General features: G+C 47.4%; 1 protein-coding gene across 1 annotated transcript in view; it reads left to right on the top strand.

Moving 5' to 3' along the window:
- SHISA8 (shisa family member 8) overlaps window positions 1–19,711 on the top strand; it is a 408,698-nt gene that overhangs the window by 200,873 nt on the left and 188,114 nt on the right. Inside the window, exon 2 of the mRNA XM_077451006.1 lies at window positions 3,588–3,709. Coding sequence (XP_077307132.1) covers window positions 3,588–3,709 — 122 coding nt within the window. The remainder of the gene's footprint in view (window positions 1–3,587; window positions 3,710–19,711) is intronic.

Genomic DNA, 19,711 nt, shown 5'->3' with positions numbered 1-19,711 from the left:
GTGGATGCTCTGAGAAGTGATGAACCCTTGGACTACTGGGTGGGCAGGCTTGACCTCTGGCCAGAGCTTGCACAATTTGCAATCCAACTGTTGGCTTGCCCCTCGTCCAGGACGTTGCCCCTCGTCAAGGACGTTCAGCGCAGCAGGGGAATCGTGACCGATAAGCGTACTCGCCTAGCTCATGACAGTGTTGACTACCTCACATTTATAAAAATGAATGAGGCATGGATCTCGGAGGAATTCAACAAATGTGACCAGTAGACCATGTATATGCATAACTCTATAAACTATTTATATAATCTAGCACACGGACCTTTTTTCTACCTTGGGCTCACTTGTACAAAAAAAGCACACCGTACTATATGCCCATACCTTCCTGTTTGAAGAGGTTGAGCTGTGTCATATTTTTGGGTCCTGCAGCGAGTTGCTGGTGTCAGTGCTGGTGTCAGTGCTCTCTATCATGGTGCTGGTGTGGTATCAGTGCTCTCTATCACGGTGCTGGTGTCAGTGCTCTCTATCACGGTGCTGGGGTGGTGTCAATGCTCTCTATCACGGTGCTGGTGTCAGTGCTCTCTATCTCCTCTCCCTGTAGCAGGCTGTTCTGTCTCCTCTCCTCTCACTCTCCCCACTCCTGTCCAGCTGCTGACATCTCCTCTGTTGTATTTCAGAACTCAAATCAGGCAGGCAGGGGAAGGGGCGTGGTTTGGCGCTTTCCTATTGGCTTAGGAGGCAGCAGAGTGGCTGTATATCAATCCATCTCTGATACCAGCCTGCTGGGATTCACTAAATGTCATCGGCTTTTGCAGCCAGAGCTGTTGTATCCCTCCACAGAAAAAAGAGTCCCCTGCTTCCTGGCATCGGAACAGGATTTGCAGGTACAATAAAATAAAAACATTGTGACACATACAAGAACTGGTATGTGAATTTTTGGGGGTGCTTCAGCACCCCCCAAGCTCCCATCTGGCACTGCTCTGAGAATAATATGCCGGACCAGTGACCGGTGCTCAGGCTGGTAGCGGGGAATACTGCATATTATCCAGAGACAGGGCAAATAATAGTTAACATGGTACATTACATATAAAGTTTTGAGTAGGCAATATCTGCGGTTTATTTGATGCAAAGAATACAACATAAACCTACAGTCTCATCTTTGTGGTTTGCCTCAAAAATAAAAAGGTCCGTGCGAGGGGGCTTTGTCTACGGCAGGATGCAACAACTCCACTTCTATTTGCAGACCTCTCTTCATGGAGTTTCTTTTTTGTAACAGTCAAGCAGGGTCCTCCATCTTGTTGATATCTCCTTTCCTACAATATATTTGCAATCTTTTTATTTTTATCATGCTTAATCCATACAAAAAATAAAGACATATAAAACATTATTTTTAAACAAGAATACAATATGTATATAATGTTATAAGATTTACCATCATCTCTTCTTATTATACAGATAAGTCCAAAAAGTCAACAGATATAGTAATATCTCCATAAATCAACATCAAATACACCTACAAGACAGAACAACACCAAACTACATCTACCGGTATATGTTATTTTTCTGAGAAACTAAATTATGCTCTACTCATCACCTTAATCTACTATAGTTCACTCTCCTCATCCTCATCCCCCCACCTTCCCCCTCTCCACCACATGATCCGTCATACATTGAATTACTCGTATTCAGCCAATATCTCCAGATTTTAATACATTTCTTGATTCTCCTCGATGTTTATATGCTAGTCTCTCTTTTTCTTAAGATATAGTTTATTTTATTACCCCATTGTTTATGGGTTGGAGGGGTATTAGCAGTCCAATTTTGTAAAATAAGTTTGCAAGCTATATAAAGAGATCTAGTCCACATTATGTGCATCTCTACAGGTAAGATTCCATCTGTAATTATTCCCAGTAGTGATAATTTAGGGGTATTTATTAGTTCTGTCCACGATATTGTATTCAAAGTCAAAAACACCTTCACCCAATATCTATGGCGCTTAGGACAGCGCCATAGCGCTGTAGAATATTTCCTACAATATATTTCACTTCTGGATTCTGTAAACTTTATTTTTTCTAAAAGCACAAAACCACATGTTAAATGAAGTGTGTAATTGGGGCCATTGTATACATTGTGTGGATTTAGCTGTGGTAAACATTTCCTCTATTCGCAGCTAAAAGCTGACTGCTAACCACATGTATGAAAGGGGCCTATTTGTTCCACTTTAAAGGATAAGTTCAACTTTGGGAACATGTTTCACTCATGTAACATGTTTCCACTTCCCACTCTTGCAGCCACTACCCAAACCAAGCCCACTCTGTGAGAGCATCTTCTCTCTATACATGCTGTCACTATTTGGAAACAGAACAGCCAAGCAAGACCCCTCCCACAAGGCCCAATCATTCAGTCAGAGTTCTGTGAATGAATAAACTACAAGTACTGATACTCTTTGCCGCTATTGGCTTGTAACTCTCAATGAACTACCATGGCGCTGTGAAACGCTGTAGGTAGTTCATCGATTCCTCCTGTCTTTGTGAAACTGCCTGCCTGTACAACTGATGGGCAGACAGCTTACACTGACAGTTTGTAGGAGTCCTGCATGGTACCCGGCCCGCAATCTGCTGATCCTGGCTGCAATGCTTTCCGGGCTCCTACAAAAAAAATAGTAAATGCACGTTTATACCTGTAAAAAAAGGTGCACTTATTATTTAATTAAAAAATTTGAATAGTAGGTAGACTCTTTCAAGAGGTGAACTAGATAGTTTTAGTCCAGATTCAGAAACAAGCAGAGAAATCTCACAATTTAAAACAGTAGTGAGGTTAAAGTGGTTGTTACCCAAAGATGTATATTCACTGGCAGCCCCTCTCCTGTATACATCGATAAAACACGCTGTGTTTTTTTTTTTAAACAAAGCCTCTAAATACCGTTTTACATTTATCTTCAGGCCAGTCACATGACTCCCGGACACTCTTCTACTCTGATCCCTGGGTTGCAGCTGGAGGAGCCGAGATCTCCCTCTGATGTCAGCTGGGAGTTCACATGAGCTGGCCGCTCGGCTCCTCCCCCTGTAGCCTGGGGATTGGAGTAACAGAGCGGTCGGGAGATGCATGACCAGCCTGAAGATAATAGTAAAAAGGTTTTTAGCTGTGGTCAGTTTACAGAGAGTAGGGCAGAACCAGGCAGGATCAGCCAGGTATTTTATGTCTTTCAGAGGGGCAGGTTAGATAGCACAAGCACTGTACTGTTTAACCTGCATTACGGAAACAGTATTTCTCTTTTTTTCTTTTTAGGGTTACAAGCACTTGTATACACTGACTGTTGTAGTGGTATGGTACCCAAAACAAAAAAGTGTTGTAATCTGTCTCTTTCTACTGATGGGGAAATGGCACACTTTTTTAATATTAAAAACTCTTTTTCTTGTTCCCTCAACTGGTTTTGGTTATGTTCCCATATTTTAGCGTAACTTATTTAAAAAGTTTTAGATGTAAATAAAAATTGCAAAGGTAGTAATGATACTGAAGAACAATAGCTTTCTGATATGCAAAGACTAAAAAAAAAGCTTTAATGAGTGTTACTGTATTTGTGTACTTGTTTCCAGAACCCTGACTGATCTCTTGAAGCAACCAGCCCAAATTGACTTCCTAAATGATGGTCATCGAGGCAGTGTACAGGTCCAAATCACAGAAGTTATACCAAGAATATCACCACGGAACAGTATAGGTGAGAGCACAGAAAACCTCTTTACTTTTGTGCTGCCAGTGTGTACTTACTAATTCTGCTAATTGTAAATCTCATATTCAAATGTTTACAAAATAAAAGCAAAAGTGACAATACCTTTATTTTTCTAATGCCACATATTATCTACCTATATTGGGGCTAAAGTTGTTCATAGATGTAATATTGGGGGAAATAAGGGACACAATCTGAGCACAGAGTGACTTTAGATAATAAGATCAGCAAATAAACGTGTACCTTATTTCATGATGCAATTTCATACAGTCTTCCATCATTTTGAAACTGGACTAAAACCAATAGCTATCAGTCAGTAAATTGTAAATTTGCAAACATTAACCAGCAATAATCATTGTATTCCATAAATGTAAGGCCTCGTTCACGCAGGCATAATGCTGTGCACAGCCATGCGTGTTCCATGCAGACAGTCCCATTCATGCCAGTTATGACACAGCCACTGTTCCTAATTTGACAGCCATGCAGGTACACTGCCCCAAAAATAGACAGTGTATTAATCCTGACCCCTGGACTATGTGCTTTACTTAATCCTGACCCCCTGGACTATGTGCTTTACTTTGTCCTGACCCCTGGTCTCTATGCTTTACTTTGTCATGACCCCTGAACTTTGTGTGCTACTTAATTCTGACCCCTGAACTCTGTGTGCTACTTAATCCTCACCCCTAAAAACTCTGTTCATTATCTAATCCTGACCCTATGATCACTGGGCGCTTCTTAATCCTGACCTTTACATAATTCTGCCTCTAGAACTCTGTATGTTACCTAAACCTGAATCTTGAATTTTGTGTGCTACCTAATCATGACTTCTCAATTTTGTGCATTACTTAATCCTGACCCCGGACTTTGTGCATTACTTAATCCTGATCCCTGGACTTTGTGCATTAATAAATCCTGACCCCTGAACTTTATGCATTACTTAATCCTGACCCCTGAGCTCTGTGCACTACTTAATACTGACCCTTGAATAATGTGTGCTATTTAATCCTGACCCTAATCCCTGTGTTACCTAATCCTGACCTCTGAACATTTTGTATAACAAAATCCTGACCCCTGAACTTTTTGAATTACTTCATCCTGACTAGGGATGAGCTCAATGTTCGAGTCGAATGTAAGTCCAACTCGAACATCGGGTGTTCGCCCATTCACTGAACAACTAATATTATGCAGTGTTCGTGGTAAATTCGAGCGCCGTGGAATGCCCCATAATGCACTGCGGCGCCATCACAGTCTCCTGGTTGGCAGGGAATGTAAAAAAAAACCCTGCCTGGCATAGCTTGTAGCTCTACGTGTTTTATGGCTTGTAGCCACTCGTCAGGAGCAGGCACGTGATAAGTCTAAATCAGGCATGTCCAAAGTCCGGCCCGCGGGCCAATCGCGGCCCGCGGCCCGGTTTTGAATGGCCCGCCTGGTTATTTGGACATACATATCTTTTGTGGCCCCCGACGATCTCTCAGCGCCGGGGCCACAAAAGATATATATGCTTCGGAAGGTACAGGGAGGACAGGACCGAGCGCCGTGCACAGGAGAATTTCCTGTTTACGGGCGGCCTCTGTATTAGGAAGTCCTTCTCCTGCACTGCCATTGGACGACTGTTCTGTCCATCAAAGGAGGCGGGACTTTCTATTAAAGAAGCCGCCGTGTAAACAGGAGATTCTCCTTTGGCGCTTGTCAGTGCATTCCTGGCAATGGTGCTGTGTTCCTGGCAATGGTGAGGCATTCCTGGCAATGGGGAGGCATTCCTGGCAATGGTGAGGCATTCCTGGCAATGGGGCTGCATTCCTGGCAATGGTGAGGCATTCCTGGCAATGGTGCTGCATTCCTGGCAATGGTGCTGCGTTCCTGGCAGTGGTGCTGCGTTCCTGGCAATGGTGAGACGTTACTGGCAGTGGTGCTGCGTTCCTGGCAGTGGTGAGGCGTTCCTGGCAATGGTGCTGCGTCCCTGGCAATGGTGCTGCGTCCCTGGCAATGGGGAGGCATTCCTGGCAGTGGTGCTGCGTTCCTGGCAGTGGTGCTGCATCCATGGCAGTGGTGCTGCGTCCCTGGCAATGGTGCTGCGTCCCTGGCAATGGTGCTGCGTCCCTGGCTATGATGGGGCATTCCTGGCTATGGTGGGGCATTCTTGGCTATGCTGGTGGCATTCTTGGCTATGGTGAGTGCATTCCTGACAATGGTGGGTGCATTCCTGGCTGTGGTGGGTGTGTTCCTGGCAATGGTGAGGCTACATTCTTGGCAATGGTGGGTCTGCAGATGTGCACTGATTAGGCTGCATTGGTGGGCACTGACCATTATTTTGCTTCACAGTTCTTTATTTAAACATTTTTTTTTTCCTGAAAATTCCCTCTTAAAGTGAAGGTGCGTGTTATACGCCAATTAATACAGTATGTACAAATACGCCCAAGCTCATCTCTTCCCACACACAGCCACAAAGGCAAGAGAATTCTTGTTGGGCAGTGTATTAGAGCTCGAACGAACACACTTAGACCGAATTTTAACGGTTCAAAGAATGTCAGGCAAAATGGTCGGCCCTCGCGCATGTTCACTTCATCAAATCCGGCCCTCTTTGAAAAAAGTTTGGACACCCCTGGTCTAAATAAATAAAAAATGATCTGAATATTCTGTCATAAACCAATATGGGGGAGGAAAAACCCCCCTGCCATATGATACCTACAAAAAAATTGGGTACTGGCGGTATAATGCTGGGAATCACGGATCACCCAGAGACATCATGGTCAGAAGCTGTGGTGAGGATACATCTGTCAGAAACCATGAATCAGACTGAGACAGAAGTACAATCAAATCACACTTGTTTATTAATAAAAATAAAAAGGTAAATAGAAAAAAGCGTAGTCAAGCATAGCCAGAGTCCTGTAGCCAGATTGGGTAGTCAGCCAGTCCAAAGTTCATTAACCAGATCTGGTAATCAGCCAGGACGGAAGTCAGGGATTCAAGGAGAGCAACCACAAGCAGGATAAGAAGCCAGGTGGGATGTCAGCAAGCCAGTCTTGAAACAAACAGCAGGAGATGGTTCCCTGTGATGTGACCAACGCAAAGGCAAATGACAAAGTGAGCAGGAAGGATTTAAATAGGCAGGTCAGACGAGCATCATCGGGAACAGCTGGTAAATGTGGAAAGAGAAGAGAGCTGGCAATTAGTCGACAGCTGAGCAGCCAGCCCAGAGGAGGAAGGGCTAAGCCAGCCCTGACAGTACCCCCCCCTCAAGGACCCCTCTCCCTCGGAGGGCCACCAGGCTTGAGGGGAAACCGTCTATGGAACTCGCGGAGGAGAACAGATGCATGTACGTCAGAGGATGAAACCCAGAAGCGTTCCTACGGACTGTACCCCTTCCAATGCACCAGGTACTGTATGCGCCCACGGAGCCTATGGGAGTCAACAATGGATTGTACCTCATACTCCTCATGGTTCTCAATCAGAATAGGGTGAGGACAAATGCACTGAGGTGGTAAATTGGTTACAGACCAACGGTTTCAATAAGGAGACATGAAACACATTAGAGATGCGCATACTAGGAGGAAGGTCCAACGCGTAAGCCACTGGGTTAATTCTGCGATGGCTACAGAACGGGCCAATAAACCTAGGTGCAAACTTCAGTGAGGGAACACGAAGGCAGAGGTTGTTAGATGACAGCCAGACCCTGTCCTCAACCTGGTAGGAAGGCTCAGGCAGGCGTCTGCGGTCAGCATGGAGTCTGTACCTATACTCTGCGGAACAAACGAGTCAGGCAACATGGAAGGTTGGAAACCATAATACGCCATTAATGGAGACAATTGGGAGGCAGAATTCAAGGCACTGTTGTGAGCAAACTCTGCCCAAGGTAATAGGTCAGACCAGTTGTTATGATGGTCAGAAATATAGCAACGTAGGAATTGCTCCAAGGACTGATTGGCTCGTTCTGCGGCACCATTAGACTGCGGGTGATACGCAGAAGAGAACGCAAGCTGGATTCCCAACTGTGCACAAAAGGCTCACCAGAACCGGGAGACAAACTGACTGCCCCTATCCGAGACAATCACAGAGGGGTAGTCCATGTAAGTGAAAGATCTCCCAAGCAAAAATGGAAGCCAGTTCCTTAGAGGTGGGCAACTTCTTAAGTGGAATACAATGACACATCTTTGAGAACCGATTAACCACCATAAGGATAACAGTGTTGCCTTGGGAGTTGGGCAATTCCACAATGAAATCCACAGACAGGTGAGTCCAGGGCCTCTCTCCATTGGGTATTGGTTGTAGGAGGCCCACTGGAAGGTGTTGTGGAGTCTTACTCTGAGCACACATGGGACAGGCAGCCACGAAGGCTGTAACATCAGCCCGTAGACTAGGCCACCAGAATTGTTGGGAGATGGCCCAAATGAGTTGATTCTTCCCAGGATGGCCAGCTGCCTTGGGAGAATGGTAAGTCTGGAGCAGTGCAGTACGGAGACTCTCTGGGACAAAGCAGCGGTCACAAGGTTTATCAGGAGGAGCATGGACCTGAGCAGCAAGAATTTTGTCACCCAAAGGAGAAGTAAGACTGGTGCGAACCATAGCCAAGATACGATCAGGAGGAATCATAGGAACCGGAACCGACTCCGACTTGGAAGTGGAGGAAAATTATCGTGACAAAGCATCAGCCCTTACATTCTTAGTACCGGGTAAGAATGAGACAATGTAATTAAAGCTCGACAAGAAAAGAGCCCATCGCACCCTCCTGGGAGAGAGTCGCTTAGCCTCAGACAAGAATGTAAGATTCTTATGGTCAGTAAGAATAAGAACGGGCACAATGGTACCTTCAAGGAGATGTCTCCATTCTTTCAGGGCTAAAATGACCGCCAACAGCTCTCTGTCACCAATCTCATAATTGCACTCAGCAGGTGACAATTTCTCAAAGGCCTTAATGGGGGGCGTGGCCTGGACGGTGATGGAGTAAGTCGCAAGTGAGGTGAGCTCCGCTCCCGGTCTATCCTGAACGATCATCCTGTGCTTCAGCGACAGCCTGCAACTGAGGAGAATCGGTGGATAGGGACCCTGATATTATTCCTGACATGTCCCCCACGAAGAAGCACGGTTTGGCGGCGGCTTCCTTGGAAAAGTTCCGCAGGCAGGATAAAGAGCCAGCCCAAGATGGCGCCTCCTCGCCCTCCACAACCCTCACGGCGGCAAATGACATAGACAAGGTGCTGGAGGCTATCTCTACCTGCCAATCCTCCCTTACCACCAAAATCGAGGAGATAAAAGTCGACATCTCCCTTATACGACAAGACATGTCTAAAATCAGAGACCGCGTGAAGGAGACTGAGGACAGGCTTGGCCAGGTGGAGGATGAGCTGCATCCGCTCCAACATTCGCATGAGGAGGTGAGGCGCCAACTCCATCTTCTTGCCCAAAAACAAGACGACCTTGAAAACAGAGCGCGCAGGTCGAACCTGCGCTTTATCGGCCTACCGGAGGGTGCGGAGGGCCCAGATCCACCTACCTTTCTCGAGACTCTCCTGGTTAAAACCTACGGACGGGAGGCATTCTCCACCACTTTCGTTGTGGAGCGGGCGCATCGCATGCCCGCGAGGCGTCCGCCGGAAGGCGCACCACCCCGCACATTTATCGCCAAACTGCTCAATTTTCGGGACAGGGATGCCGTTTTACGCTTGAGCAGGGAGAAGGGCAACATTCCGTTTCAGGCGGGTCATATTATGGCGTTCCCAGATTTTTCCGCGGAAGTCCAGAAGCAGCGAGCCCGCTTCACGGAAGTTAAGAAGAGGCTGCGTATTTACAACCTTAAATACGCCATGATGTACCCGGCGCGGCTGCGTGTTCTGGGTGAAGACCGAGCTCACTTTTTTGATGACCCGGCGCAGGCGATGGAATGGTTGGAGAGAAGAGAGGCCGATCGGAACCGCCGGGCGCAGTGAACGGACTGCTCCACCAGATGTGGGTTATTGTCCCGGAGATTTGCCTCCCCTGTCTGCCTATCTACCGTCAGTAAGTGGCGCTTATCTACGTGAGCCTGGGATGTTTTACTTCTTGTCATCCACCGCAATGTGGACGAATACTGGCATTGTGTGTTTTCTACAAGGCTGCCCGCGCCCTTACTATGCCCGCTAGACTGATCAATGGGCAGCAGAAGAACTGAGTTCACTCCGGTGTAACCTACTAAACTGCAGACTGCTCCTGATCTCCCATCCTTCTTCTCTTCTATATGGATTAGACATGGAACGTTCTATAGCGTGGCTTTCGATTTTCACATGGCCGCCCTTCACCATGAGTATTCTGTGCTGGGACATGTGCCCCCCCCCTTTTTTTTCTTCTTTTTCTTCCTTCTTTTCCCTTTCCTCTCCTATTTTCTGTGTCTCATCGCTCTGCCTCTGTTCTCCTTCTTTCTCTATTATTGACCTCAGTATTGTTATGCATATTACTCATGTGTTGCTGTAGGGATCACCCCTTTCGCTGATACCGGGAGCGGAGGCCGTGACCCTTGTTGTGCGGCTTAGCCCGTTGGGCTACTCTATGCGCCTTATGCAGCGAGTGGTCGCCCCCGGTGAAGTAAAGCGCCCGGTTCATCCCCGTGTGGACAAGTATATTCCGAGCAGTGGAGGGAAGATCTGCTGGATACATTTGCTACAGGGGATATGGGCGACAGTTTGGCAAGTTGGGGATATGTGCTCCGGTTCAGTTGGAAGAACTGAGAGCTGGGTGGGGGGAGGGGGGGGATTGGGGATTTGGTTTTGTGTTGTTATTTTGGTTGTTTTTTGAGGGTATGGTACAGGGGAATGTGATCCAGTATTTGATGATGAGTTGGTGGATGGGGATTGTGGGGGCTATGCTGGGCTCCGCACTGGGGATCAGTCCGCCCAACCAGTTGTATCACTTAAACCTTATTATTGAATGGCTCCAGTTAAATTTTTGACGTGGAATGTCCGCGGAATTAGAGATAAGCTTAAGCGTACGGCCGTCTTTACGTGCCTTAAATCTTACAGAGCAGATGTCACAGTAATGGTGGAAACACATGTAACGGGCCGACTCCAGCTAGCACTTCGGAGGCCGTGGGTTGGCTGGACTTACCACGCTACCCACACTCCCTATTCTAGAGGTGTTTCCTTGTTAATAGCTAAGACGTTGCCATTTCATCCTCTGGACTTGCGGACTGATCCCCAGGGCCGGTTTATCTTCATCCATTGCATTATTCAGGGCAGGCGGTTTCTGATTTTGGCGGTGTACATACCGCCCCCATACTCTGCTAACGTTGTGTCTGAGGGACTGTCCTATATGGCCCAGTACCCTGATACCCCAGCCATCTGGCTGGGGGACTTCAACATCGCCCTTGACCCCTGTGTGGATAGACTACAGGGTGGCTCCGCCCCTGCGGCCTCCGGGGGGTCTAGACTGTGTCGCACCCTCCGGGAGTTCTCACTGACGGATGTATGGCGATATAGGTACCCCACGACCCGGGCATATTCCTGCTTCTCAGCTACGCACTCTACTATGTCTCGCATAGATTATATTTTAGCGTCTAATGTCCTTCTCCCACAGCTAGAGGATGCAGGGTTTCATGCGAGATCTCTCTCAGATCATGCCCCTTGTTGGGCTTCCCTATCACTGACACAACAGCTGGGACCTTGGGTCTGGCGCCTTAATCCTTTCTGGCTGAAGGCGCTGGGGGAGCAGGACGATTTATCTGGGAAGTGGAGTCACTTTTTTGCAGTTAACCGGGGGACGGCCACGGGTGGAAATATTTGGGAGGCATTTAAACTTCATGCACGTTCCTCTTTGATAAGACGGATTAATAGATTGAAATGTTCCTCTAGAATGGTACTTCGTCAGGCGGAAGAGCAGTTTTGAGGTTGTTACCCGGGAGTTTACGTTGCACCCCAATGAGGCGAGTGCCTCGGCCCTCAGGCTTCAGACCCGTGTATTGGACCAACTACTTTTTGAACAGGCCAAGCACAAACACTTTTTTACGTGACAGCGGATTTTTGAACAAGGAGAGAGAGCGGGTAGGCTATTAGCATACCTCGCCCATCAGGATGCGAGGCCACCAGTAGTGGTATCGCTGATGGATGGGAGCGGTGCTCTTGTCTCTGAGCCGAGAGCTGTAGCCGAGATGTTCCGGTCCTACTATGCTGACCTCTACGCCTCTCGTGTGGAGGTCACCCCTCAAGAGACCCAAACTTTTTTACGGGATGTTTCCTTCCCTCAGCTATCGGTAGCTCAGATCGCTGATCTGGAGGCTCCGATTTCACTGGACGAGGTCGTGCTGGCGTTATCCTCCTTGGCGGCGGCCAAGGCTCCGGGACACGGCGGTCTACCACTGGACTTCTACGCAACATACTCCGAAGTTTTGGCCCCTGAGCTACTGAATCTATACACTTACCTATTTGAGTCTATCTCCCTCCCAGATACATTACGCCAAGCGACGATTATAGTCCTCCCAAAGCCGGGTAAAGACCCGCATCAACCAGAGTCGTATCGCCCGATTTCACTACTACAGGTGGACATAAAGATTTTGGCCAAGATCCTTGCATCCCGGTTGTGCCCACATATTTTGTCCCTAATCCACCCGGATCAAACCGGTTTCATGCCCGGAAAAAACACGGCAATGAACATTCGCAGGCTCCACATGAACTTACAAGCCACTCATGACAATGGAGGTGCTAGATCCGTGGTGGCGTTAGATGCGGCCAAGGCGTTTGATTCGGTGGAGTGGGGATATCTGTGGGAGTGCCTTCGACGTTTCGGGTTCGGGCCAAGGTTTTTGCAATGGGTCCAGATATTGTATTTTTCCCCGGAGGCGCGCGTGGCGGTGAATGGCTGTCTGTCAGAACCCTTCCCCTTGGGACGGGGGACCAGGCAGGGGTGCCCCTTGTCACCACTCCTGTACGTTCTAGCAGTGGAACCGCTAGCTATTTCCCTTAGGTCCAGCGTGCAGGTTGGGGGTCTCAGGGCGGGGTCCATAACGGAAACGGTAAGCCTGTACGCGGATGATATGCTCCTGTATCTTGGAGATGAGGGGCCCTCCCTAAGAGCGGCTCTCGGTATTATTGAGGAGTTTGGTAAACACTCGGGCCTCACCATTAATTGGGCAAAATCACTGATTCTCCCCGTTGACCTCTCTTCGCCTGAGAGGGACTCGACGTCCCTTCCGTTGCGCAGGGTGGCCTCTATTCAGTATCTGGGGGTCCAGATCACCAGGGATCCCTCTGATTATATATCCCTTAATATCGAACCACTAATCCTATTTTTGAAATCTAAAACCCAGACGTGGGCTAGGCTCCCCCTCGGTGTCATGGGACGGGTAAATTTAATCAAGATGATTCTTCTCCCCAAATTCCTCTACAAATTCTGGCAGGCTTCTACTCTTATCCCTCTCAAATATTTTAAAACTATAGATACAATTCTAAACTCATTTGTCTGGGGCTCTGGCAGGCACAAGTTAGCATGGAATACACTTAAAAATCCTACTGATATGGGGGGGAGCTGCGCTCCCCGATTTTCACGCCTACTATGTAGTTGCCCAACTTTCCCACTTCTTTCACCTCCACAGGATGGACGCTTCCAGGTACCAGTCGTTGCTTTGTGGGGAGTCTCCTGGCCCCGCCCATTCCCCCCTCCAGGTTTTGTTTAGGGGGAGGGAGACTAATAAGAAGGAGAGAAGATATGCCCCATTGTTGACACAGCACAGGAGGATCTGGGGTATTGCACAAAAAATGCTGGGGGCAGACTGGGTGCATTCACATACACCCTTGTGGTACAACACCCAGTTGGGGGAGCTTCGGGGGCTGCTGGATGCGGGCCTCTGGGCCTCACGGGGGGTGATGTACCTATATCAGGTCGTCTCCCCTCGGGGGGTGCGTGGTTTCCAGGCGCTGCAGAGAGAGTTCGAACTCCCCGCACATATGCTATTTCGATATGCACAGTTATCCCATGCCCTTAGGGCTCAATTCGGGGAGGGATTCCCGGATCCACAGGAATTATCGGTAGTGGGTTTTATAGTGGGAGAGGAGCCCGCGAAACTAATCTCGACCCTATACAACTCTCTTAGAAGACGTTCTGTGGCTGTAATTACGGAGAATACGAGATACCGGTGGGAGGAAGATGTGGGCCCGATCTCGGGGGAGGAATGGGAGGAGATTTTGCTTAAGGTTAAGCAGGTTTCCCCTAGGGTGTCGGATAGGCTGACCCAATTGTACGTCCTCCACAAGTCCTATCTTACGCCTGCCAGGATTCGTAGATACAGGCCTTCCCTGGGGTCGGGGTGTCCACGCTGTGGGAGTATTCCATGCTCCTTTTACCATTTGATGTGGTCCTGCCCAGATATCTAAGCCTTCTGGTTGCAGGTAGTAAACTTTTTACATGACCAAATGGGCTCCCCCCTTCAGGTAGACCCTAAGGTCTGCTTGTTGGGTCTGGAGCTGGGCGCCCCGGAGGCACCCTCCGATGCGACCTTCACCCAGGAGACATTATTCAGTGCGAGGAAACTAATAGCTAGGTTGTGGATGCGGCCCGAGGCCCCGACATTCGGGGCTTGGGTGGCTGAGGTTAACTCTACCTTACCGCTGAAAAAGGTCATTTATGCACATAGGGGGTGTCCTGGCAAATTCAATAAGGTTTGGGACCGCTGGCTCAATGACCCGGATACTTGTGGGAATTGAAGTTATGGTTGAACTGGGACTTCCCTTCGGGAAGCTATGCAGAGGATAAGATCTCACGTGCTGTAGTGTTCCTTAGCCTGCTCTTCTGTTCACTTTGCTTTACAACTACAGTGATGACACATATATGCCTGGCGTTGTTTCCATAGATATGCTCTAGGTCTCTTGATGTGATAGTATGGCTTCTAAAAGTAGTTGCTTTTGGCTGTTAAATGTACCAATAACTGTATCTCGTTTTTTCCCTGTACACTGTACCATGTACCAATAAACTTGTTTTTTTTCAAAAAAAAAAAAAAGGCCTTAATGGACTCCGGAGACCAACTCTGTGGGTTACCATCCTTTCTGGTCATATCAGTCAGAGGCGAGAAGTTACGAATAAACTTCCGATAGTAGTTGGCAAAGCCCAGGAAACGCTGCAGAGGATGTAAACCCACAGGTTGAGGCCACTGCAGGACTGCCGACAGTTTCTCTGGGTCCATTGAAAAACCAGCAGTGGAAATGACATAGCCCAAGAATGTAACCTGTTCACGATGGAACTCGCACTTCTCCAGTTTACAATAGAGATTGTTCTCTCTTAGTTTCTGAATTACACGACAGACATCTGTGTGGTGGCTCTCCAGGGACTTGGAAAATATGAAGATATCATCGAGATAAACCATTACACACAATTGCAACAAATCTCGGAGGACATCGTCAATAAATTCCTGGAAAACTGCCGGTGCGTTACAAAGGCCAAAAGGCATTACGAGGTATTCATAATGGCCTGTTCTGGTATTAAACGCAGTTTTCCACTCGTCGCCCTCCTTAATACGCACAAAATTGTATGCCCCTCTCGGGTCAAGCTTGTGAAAACCGTTGCTCCCTTGAGGCGGTCAAATAACTCCATAATCAATGGAATCGGGTAGGCATTCTTAATCGTGATACGATTGAGACCCATATAATCTATACAAGGTCTCAGTTGACCGCTCTTCTTTTTCACAAAGAAGAAACCAGCACCAGCAGGAGACGAGGACTTGCGGATGAAACCTCGAGAAAGTGCGTCAGCAACATACTCCTCCATGGCCTTATCCTCCAAGACCGACAAAGGGTAAACCCGGCCACGAGGAGGTATAACACCAGGTTGAGGGTCAATTGCGCAATCATAAGGCGGGTGTGGAGGCAAACTACCAGCTTGACCTTTATTAAAGACATCGCCAAAATCACGGTACTCCTCCGGCAAGGAGGGGAGTGAAGCGGCGCACAGGACCTTGGATACCTTCAGGAAGCATGTCTCACTGCATTGTGGTGACCAGGAGAGAACCTCAGCATGGAGCCAATCAAAAGAGGGGTTGTGCCTCTGTAACCAAGGATAACCAATAACCAGCGGAAATCTGGGTGAGGAAATAACTTGGAATTGGATTATCTCATGGTGAAGAGCCCCTACGGCCATGGACAACGGAACCGTCTCATGAGTCACATGGGCAGGCTGTAAAGGTCTCCCGTCAAGAGCCTCAATGGCAAGTGGAGTGTCACGCAGCTGTAGCGGAATCGAGTGCTGCGAAACAAGTGCAGCATCAATGAACAGGCCTGCAGCCCCAGAGTCGATTAGAGCCTGTACCTCGATGGACGACTCAGCCCAAGAAAGGGTGACCAAAACCAGGGGCTTATCCTTCTGGATAACTGGGGATGAAACAACGCCACCTAAAGTCTGTTCATGACAGGACCTCAAGGTTCGGGCGTTCCCTGGACGGGTAGGACAAGACTTCAAAAAGTGACCTGTCTGGCCACAATAAAGGCATAATCTCTCCCTCCTCCTAAAGGCTCTCTCATCCGCAGAGAGACACGTGAAGCCCAGGTGCATGGGTTCATCCTCACTGACCAACTCAGTACCAGGAAGCATGGGAGGTGAGGGAGGCATGGGTGGGACTACAAAGCTCAGAGGCAAACGTACAGGAGGCTTCCGCAAGCGCTCCTTAAGAGAAAGTCTTTCTCTGAGTCTGGAGTTAATGAGGATGGCAAACGAGATCAAGCTTTCCAGCTCAGTGAGAATATCTCGGGCTGCTATCTCATCCTTGATGGAATCCGAGACACCATGAGAAAAAGCAGCCACGAGGGCCTCGTTGTTCCAAGCAACCTCTGCTGCCAGAGTACAGAATTCAATGGCGTAGTCGGCAACAGTTCTCGTACTCTGTTTGATGGACATGAGACACTTGGCAGCAGAAGCGGAGCGTACGGGAATGTCAAAAAGCCTTGTAAAGGAGGCCAAAAACTGAGGGTAACTCAAGACAACAGGTTTTTGCGTCTCCCATAGAGGGTTAGCCCAGGCCAAGGTTCTCTCAGAAAGCAAAGATATCACGAAACCTACTTTGCTTCTGTCCGTGGGAAACGCCTGGGGCAGCATTTCGAAGTATATTTCAACCTGATTGAGAAACCCTCTGCATAGAACTGGATCACCCACAAATCGCTGGGGAAGCAGAGCAGAACCACACATACCTCTTATAGAGGTAATACTCAAAGCGTGTGCCTGCACAGAGACTGGTGCAGCAGCAGGGACAGCCTGTGACTCAGGTTGTACCGGAGCAGGGGGATTCCAGGTGAGCCGTGCGATTCAGGAGCGTTTGTAACTCCAAGGCAAACTGATCCATGCAGTGATCTTGCTCATCCAATCTGGAAAAAATATTACCAACAAGTGGATTGACTGTATCTTCTGAATTCATGGCCTTCGCGTACTGTCAGAAACCATGCAACAGACTGAGACAGAAGTACAATCTAATCACACTTGTTTATTAATAAAAATAAAAAGGTAAATAGAAAAAAGCGTAGTCAAGCATAGCCAGAGTCCTGTAGCCAGATCAGGTAGTCAGCCAGTCCAAAGTTCATTAACCAGATCGGGTAAGCCAGGCCGGAAGTCAGGGATCCAAGGAGAGCAACCGCAAGCAGGATAAGAAGTCAGGTGGGATGTCAGAAAGCCAGTCTTGAAACAAACAGCAGGAGATGGTTCCCTGTGATGTGATCAACATCAAGGCAAATGAAAAAGTGAGCAGGAAGGCTTTAAATAGGCAGGTCAGACGAGCATTATCGGAAACAGCTGGTAACTGTGGAAAGAGAAGAGAGCTGGCAATTAGCCGACAACTGAGCGGCCAGCCCAGAGGAGGAAGGGCTAAGCCATCCCTGACAATATCCAACGAAAGCCCCAACAACACACGACATCCCAGGTGGCTAGGAGTCTAGAGGCACTCATGATACAGGTGGAAAATGGTGAATGAACCGACCATGTGTGGTCTCTGTAAGGGAATGTGATGAATTGGTGATTAAAAAGGAAGCCCAACCTATTGAAGGATGTCAGTTTCTTTGGCTCAATCATTAGACCAAAAAAGGTAAAAGACCTTTCTGCAGCTGTGACAGCTGTTATATAGGCAAGGGCGGGGCCACCGGAGACGTAAATGGGTGACCCCGCCCCTTCTGATGTCCCCCCCATACCCATTCACATAGGGGGGGGATCTGGTTTATAGATTCCAAAAAAGCCCCCCGCCCGCAGACCCAGGTCCCCATACACTTTTTGTGGCAATAGCTTGCATTTAAGCCTGTAAAATTAGCACTTTTGATTTCTCATGTTCGTGTCCCATAGACTTTTGTCTGATAGTGTTTGCATGTTCGCACAAATTTTTGGTCTGTTCGCATGTTCTGGTGCGAGCTGAACCGGGGGGGGGGGGGGGGTTCTACACTCTACACTCTATTTATACTTACGTTTGTTGAGGGCATGCTGTTCCTACATACTTATTTGCTTATATTTTCCCCATTGTTTACACCATCCACCAACGTTACCTTTACAGCATACTGGTGCCTGCGCTGGGTGAGGTTTTTCTATACCTCCCCAGCTGAGAGAGCTTGTCACCATCGCAGCTCTTGACACCATTGGCTCAATATTAATATCACCCGATTGAAGTGGTTTACTTGACTTTAGGTACTGCCTTAATTACTGTGGCAATCATCAACAAATACTATACTTGCACCCCCTGCTGGTCTCTATTGGTGTTAATGCTTGGCTGGTATGTATTATACATTCTACTACATATAACCTTTTTGCAAGCTTTCTGCACATTTAAACTTACATATTGCTGTACTAACTTCAACTACATTTGTACTTTTAGACTCTGTACATACAAGATAAAATATATGCCTATGAAAAAGGACGGTTGGTCCGAAACATGTCGGCATTTTTCTCCAAAGCTACTTAAGTCGCAAGTTTTCTGTTGACACCATCTCTAATTGGTTTAGTAATTTGTTTTTGTATTGCCAGTATATGGTTTTCTATGTACCAAATATACTTTATTGATTAAAAAATGTATCCATATTATACTATTTCACGGCTTGGTGTATCTTAAACATCCCTTGGGGTACTGGCTATGCTAATCGCATAAGGCCATTTTTTCTTGTATTGTTTCTTCTGGGATTGCTACACCAGCCCTGTGTTCATCACCAGCCTGCACACATTATATTGATTTTTAAACCTACTTGATATTGGGCCCTCCAGTCTCACCAAAAGGTTGGTCATTCTTAACACAAATAGGATAGGAGCCGCTGTTCCCATAGGTAGATCAGTAGATACCCAGGATCGTATGTGCTTTAGCTAGCCCAGCCTCACTCTTAGGTCTTTGTAGGGTAGTAAGTTTAAATTTACATCTGGAGTTACCCAAATAAAAGTGGTAAATAGGAAGTTCAAGTTTTTAAAAACTGACTTAGGAACAATTACCAGTGAGTGCATGAGCACATACAAACACTTAGGCAATAGCACTATTTTAATGAGGTTAATCCAGCCAACTACCAACATAGTTTGGTCAAGATCGTAAATTCATTTTGCACAAGCTTCAAAAGTGGGGTTACATTATCCTGAGCAGTAGTAGAGGTATCCGTAATTATTATCCCTAGGAATTTGAATGCGTTCACCAGCTTCATCAGAGAAGCCAGGCAGGCAGGGACATAGTGGCATTAGGGCTGACTTTTGCCAATTTATACGTAAACCAGAGAAGGTGCCATATCTATCAATTATGTGCATAGGAGTGTCTAAAGAAGCTGTGGTATCTGGAATATAAAGGATGAGGTTGTTGGCATATAGACCAAGCTTTTTGGTATTTTTACTGATAGTGATACCTGGAAATGTAGCTGTTTACCTAAACTTTAAGGCCAGGGGTTCCACTGCAATGGCAAATAGAAGCAGGGACCACGGATATCCAGCCTTGTACCATGATATAAAGTCAGAGGAGAGAGTGTACCATTCACTAGCAAATTGGATGTGGGATGGACACCCAGTGCGGAAAGCTCTCGCCAAAGTGTCGTAGTGGCACTTGCAAAAAAA

The sequence above is a fragment of the Lithobates pipiens genome, unplaced genomic scaffold (assembly GCF_037356315.1).
Source record: "Lithobates pipiens isolate NorthernLeopardFrog02 unplaced genomic scaffold, aLitPip1_a1.2 Scaffold_23, whole genome shotgun sequence".
NCBI classification, from domain to species: domain Eukaryota; kingdom Metazoa; phylum Chordata; class Amphibia; order Anura; family Ranidae; genus Lithobates; species Lithobates pipiens.
This window is presented reverse-complemented; position numbering and strand designations above follow the sequence as displayed.